Source organism: Bison bison, unplaced genomic scaffold, assembly GCF_000754665.1.
Source record: "Bison bison bison isolate TAMUID 2011002044 unplaced genomic scaffold, Bison_UMD1.0 scf7180017864472, whole genome shotgun sequence".
NCBI lineage: Eukaryota > Metazoa > Chordata > Mammalia > Artiodactyla > Bovidae > Bison > Bison bison.
The window spans coordinates 9,837,405-9,843,301 of NW_011495033.1; the positions used below are offsets into that span (position 1 = coordinate 9,837,405).

Here is a 5,897-nt window from a genome sequence, read left to right on the forward strand (position 1 = left end):
TAGCACCACCTTTAGGGAAGAAGGAGAAAGATGGGTCCCTTAACAGTATCATTTGATGCAATACAATATTTAGACCCAGGTGCTGATGCAGAGACAGAGGGGGTTATAGGAAAGGAGTCATGAAATATGAACCCAATAATATCTGAGTCTGAACCCCATTTAGTAGCTCTGTAACCTCAAGCAAGCTTGAGGTTTAACCTTGTGGTACCTCAGTTGTGATGCTTAAAGAGGAAAGCACCTTGCACACAGAGGTTGTTGAGTTACCTCTTCTATCTATGAGCTTCTGTCGTGGCTCATATGCTAAAGAATCTGCCTGCAGTGCATGAGACTCTGGTTCCATCCCTGCATTGGGAAGATCTCTTGGAGGAGAAAATGGCTACCGACTACAGTATTCTTGCATGGAGAATCCCATGGACAGAGGGGCCTGGTGGGCTACAGTCCATGGGGCAGCAAAGAGTCAGACACAACTGAAGCCACTTGGCATGGCGTGGCTTCTATATATCTGTCTATCTGTCTATGTATATTCATCTATCTTTTATCACTGTCTTCTTCACCCGCCCTCACATTTCTTGCTTTCTCATCTGATAGATTTTTTTTTTTTAAATTACACTAAGAACCATGTCTCAAAGAACTTGCTTGGAAAACAAACATTGCCCAACACCACACAGAGTTTGTGAGGTTTTTTTTTTTTTTGGTTCTTTTTTTCCCAGCAAAGTCAGCTGCTTGGCAGAGGTCCAAGTTTCAAGTTTCCTAAACGCTGATGGTGGCCTTGAACGCAGGCCAGGCTCTCTGTCCAGCAGCGTATAAATCTCAGCTGCCTGAGCCTTACACATGTGCCTCGTCTGCACATGATGTCCTCAACTAGCAACATGAAGTTGGGCGGTCTCTTCCTCCTGGCCAGTCTCCTCACCCTCAACACAAGACTCCAGGCAATTGGTAAGTCTCGTCCCACCTCTCAGAACAAGAGAGTCAGAAAGTGGAAAATCTAGGACTGTCCGGTGCAATCTAAAGAGGGGATGGAGTGGGGATGGGTAAACTTGGAGAACAGTCCACACGAGGAGAGGCTGGGGCACACCTTAATTTTCTCCATGAGTCCCCATGCCAGCATCCCTCTGTGTCTGCCGACCTCCTCTCTCCCTTTCTCCAAAGGCCAACCTCTCCATTTGCACTGCCCTCACCTCCTCCTCTGACTCTGCTCCATCAGCTTCTGTGTCTGTTCCCAGCATCTCCACCCTCTTCTCTCCGTTTGCTTCTACCTACAAGCAAATACATTTCTGCATTGTTGAGAAACTTGCTTCTGAACCCACTTCTGTTTTCTGTCTTTCTTGACAGTTACCAACCACACCTGAGCCCTTCTAATATCACTTCAACCACCACCACCACTACAATCACCAACAACAACCCCCCTCCATCAATTATCCCCCAACTTCACTCTCCCAAAGCATCAATATCTTCCTGGTTGACAATCTAATAATTTTCTTCAATAGTCAACCTCCTTGGTATTTCTGCAGAATCTGACATTGTTCACGATTTTTCAATCTGAAACCCTCTTCCATGGCTTCTCTTTGCTCTTCCTTTTCTGTGCTTTTGGCTTTCTTTTCCTACACCTCCACAGCCAAAGATGATTTCTCTGGCTGTCTTTCTCCCCCCGTATCATCAATGACCAGACTTTGTCAAATCTTCTTTCACAGTTTCTTTTATGGCCTTTGCGATCTGATCACCACCACCCTAGTTACATACCTGGACCCTTGCAATACTCTTGAAACTCTTTCTCCTCTAAAACGCATGTTGTGTGTTGAATTCCAGCCAACTCTATGCTTGAGTGTGAGATTGTTCTTCCCAAAGTGCAGCTCTAATCAGGCGACTGATTTCCTCAAAATGTAAATATGTTCTTTTATGTGACAACCTCCCCGACCCCAGACTGTGGAAATCTCCTTAATCCTTGAAAGCCCCAGTGTACTATTTCCATCATAAACATAACGGACACACTCAGTTCTTCTAGACTAGTGCAGTAGTTCTCAAACTTTAATATGACAGGACTTACCCAAGGATCCTGTTAAACTGCAGACTGTGATTCAGGTCTGGGATGGGGTCCAAAATTCTACATTCTTAACAAGCTTCTAAGTGATGCTGATGACGCTGGCCTACAGACCACATTTTGGGTAGGAAGAGGCTCTGCCAATACTTTAGAATCACCCCAGAAGTGTATTAAAAAGACCAATGCCAAGACCCTCGGCTGGACCAATTAAATCAGGCTCTCTGAGGTCTCAAGCTCTGTGTTTGCTTGTGTGTGTTTACTGAGGTAAAATTTACCATTTTAAGGTGTACCCCTCAGTGGTTTTTAATATATTCACAACTTTGTGCAGCCATCACCACCATCTAATTGCAGACCATTCATCACCCCCTAAAGAAAGCCCATATCCATTGTCAAACTCCCTGTTCTTTCCTCCCTTCCCCCCACCCCCTTCTAATCCACTTTCCATTTTTGAAGCATTTTTCTATTCTAGATATTTCATATCTAGAAATATGATATGATATAATCTAGAAATATTATATGATATTTCATATCATATAATTTCTAAAAGAAATTATATAACAATGTGGGCTTTTGTGTCTGGCTTCTTCAACATTTTCAAAGTTTATCTAAATTGTAGCATCTATCAGTACTCCATTCCTTTTTATGGCTGGATCGTATAGCTCTGCCAGGTATGATTTATACATTCATCAGTTGATGGACTTTTGTGTTATTTCTACTTTGTGGCTAATAAGCAAGTTATGCTGCCATGAGCATTTGTGTATAAATTTTTGTGTAAACATGCTTTCAGTTCCCTCGGGTGGATTTGCAAGGAGTAGAATTGCTGAGTCATGTGGCAAGTCTATGATTAATTTCTTGAGGAACTGCCAAGCTCTGTTTTCCACAGAGCCTGCACCAGTTTACCCGACATCAATCTGTGAGAGTTCTCATCCCTCCCACATCCTTTCCAACACTTGTTGACACCTGACTGTTAATTATAGCCATCATTGTGATTGTGGGATATCTTACTGTGATACCTCACTGTGGTCTCAATTTGCATTTCGCTAGTGATTAATGATATTGGGTGCTTTTTCATATGCTTAATGTTCATTTGTATGTAATCTGTTCAAGAAATGTCTATTCAAGCCCTCCCTTTGCAAGATGGGAGGGTTTTTCCTTTTCTTGCTGAGTTGTAGGAATTCATTATATATTCTGGATTGCTGTCATTGTTTAGTTGCTAAGATGTGTCCGACCCTTTTGAAACCGCATGGACTATAGCCCACCAGGCTCCACTGTTCATGGGATTTCCCGGGTAAGAGTACTAGGGTGGATTGCCATTTCCTTCTCCAGGGGATCTTCCTAACCCAGGGAACCAACCCATGTCTCCTGTAGTCAGATTGCTCACCACTGAGACCCCTCAGAAGCATGTTTTAGATATTTGACCCTTATCAGACATACGATTTGTAAATATTTTCTCCCACTCTGTGGATTTTCTTTCTGTTTTCTTGACAATGTTCTTTAATGCACAAGAGATTTTAATTTTTTGAGGGCCAACTTATATGCCTCTTTTTTTGCTTTTGTTTTGGGTGTCATATTTAAGAAACCATTGCCCAATCCAAGGTCACAAAGATTTATACCTATGTTTCCTCCTACGAGTTTTATAGTTTTAACTCTTACATTTAGGTCTTTGATTCATTTTGAGTGAATTTGTGTATATGTGTGTGTATATTGTATGGGTGTGTGTTACTCAGTTGTGTCTCACTCTTTGCAACCCCATGGACTATAGTCCAACAGGCTCCTCTGTCCATGGAAATCTCCAGGCAAGAATACTGGAATGGGTAGCCACTCTCTTCTCCAGGGGATCTTACTGACCCAGGGATTGAGTCCAGGTCTCTCAAATTGCAGGTAGATTCTTTACTGTCTGAGCCACCAGGGAAGCCCATACTATATATACGTATGTATACATATGATTTGAGGCAGTAATCCCAATTTGTTCTTTTGCGTGTGGACGTCCATTTTCTCAGCACCATTTATTGAAAAGACCATTCTTTCCCCATTGGATGGTCTTTGTCAAGGTGTGTGACTGTATTTGTGAGTTCAAATCCCAGCTAATTCTCTAGCGCAGTAATCACTAAACCACTCCTATCTAGTCTTTGTGGTCCCTTTCTCATGTCACTTACTATTAAACATGCATAGTGCTGTGAACTGTTGTTATTTTAGAGCAAACTTGATTTCCCATCCCAGTTTTAATCTGCCTTCCTGAAACATCTAGTCCTGTTCCTTACACAGAGTTGATATTTTTCTTAGAATAAGCTAATGAATTAGAAACAAGGGAATGAATGAATAAGTAAATGAACCATGAGCAGATGAATGAATGGTTGGATATTGACGAAGAGTTGTGGTCCCCAACCTCCCTCCACAAATTGGCAAAAGCTGATGAAATCCTAAAATGTCAGACATACTGGCTCTGGAAGAATCTCTAGTCCATCTCAGCATCAGCTGGAACCCTCATTAAAATGTACATGTATGGGCTCACCCCTGGAGAAGCTGAGTAATTAGGCCTGAACAGGCCCTACTATCTGTAGTTCAGTGTAAAGATGATTGTTATCATCAGCCACATTTGGGAGTCACTCATCTAGTCTAGCCTCTCTTCACTTGCTCAAACCACAACACCAGACAACCTCCATTTACAGAGTATAAAAGTGAGATTGGAAGAGATTCATAATGTGGATGGCAGAGGCAGGTCAACCCTGTGGCAGGAACCACAGTGAGAATTCTCTCGGTGGTGGTGATGTGATTCGTGATGGAGGTGTTATTCTTTTGCCGAAGTCTTTGATCAGCTTCCAGGGCTGCCTCTGTCTTTAAACTCTGTCTCTAGGAGTATCAAAGAGCCACACTGAGACTTTTTCAGGGATCTGAATCCAATAAATTCTCATCTGAAATAATTTCTTGACCTTTAGGGGCTTTACTCTGTATTCAAGGTTAATTTCACTGACTTGTATAGCAAAAGGGACATATGCTTTAACAGGAATGTCCCTGAATTTAAATCCAAATATTCCTGCAAATTCTTCAGATATTATTCGATGAAAGGGTCAGATGAGGTTCTCTATGGGTTCATGTTAAAACAATGAAGACCTAGATCAAAGTGTATCCTGATGTTATTAGGTCATGGTCATTTACAACATAAATATTCATGGTATTTAAGTGTCTCAACCCAGTTTTTTCTGACCGTGAAGGTGTCTGTGTGGAGCAGTGCCGAGAAGACCAGGACTGCGCGGCAGGAGAGAAGTGCGTCAGCAATGGCTGTGGCCACGTGTGCTCACCAGCCCCGCAAGCAAGTAAGGCTGAGCGCCCTGTCCGAATTCCTGGGCTTAAAAGGACAATGCACTTGGTCCTTCCCAACCTTTCAACAAATGTTCAATAGTAATTTATCTTGAGTATGGTTTTGAATGTTTTCAACATAAAACATTCAAAGGATGGGGTGTTCTTTGAACTCCTTCCTCACAGCACTGTGCATTTAGTCCTCAATTTTTTCCAGCACAGTCACTTTACCACTCCCCAAATATGTATCTGTGGTTGGAAAGTAAGACTACAACCAAAGCTATAGAAACAAATAATGGTACCCACACTCCCTTTGCCCAGAGAAACATCACTGTTGATCATTCCACACTTACTCTGTCCATGTGTATGGACATGTTGGTGATTGCACATTTTTAACTCATTAAGATATTTAGTGTTCCTTCAGCGCATTTCAGTTTTAACTTTTTATTATGGGAAATCTATGTACAAAGCAGACAGACTGGAATGATACACCATAAACCCGTCACCCAACCGTTATCAACCTATGGTCATTCTTCTTCCATGTCTAATCCCACCCACTTCC

At 42.1% G+C, this 5,897-nt stretch overlaps 1 protein-coding gene across 4 annotated transcripts in view; it reads left to right on the plus strand.

The window, feature by feature from the left end:
- The first annotated feature begins 803 nt into the window (after nt 1-803).
- LOC105004035 (WAP four-disulfide core domain protein 3-like) overlaps nt 804-5,897 on the plus strand; it is a 29,565-nt gene continuing 24,471 nt past the window's right edge. The window contains exons 1-2 of one of the 4 annotated variants that reach the window (XM_010861529.1): nt 804-936; nt 5,251-5,352. In XM_010861529.1, the coding sequence (XP_010859831.1) occupies nt 849-936; nt 5,251-5,352 (190 nt within the window). In that variant the 5' untranslated portion in view covers nt 804-848. The remainder of the gene's footprint in view (nt 937-5,250; nt 5,353-5,897) is intronic. The other 3 variants (XM_010861528.1, XM_010861527.1, XM_010861526.1) reach the window with 3 other exon arrangements.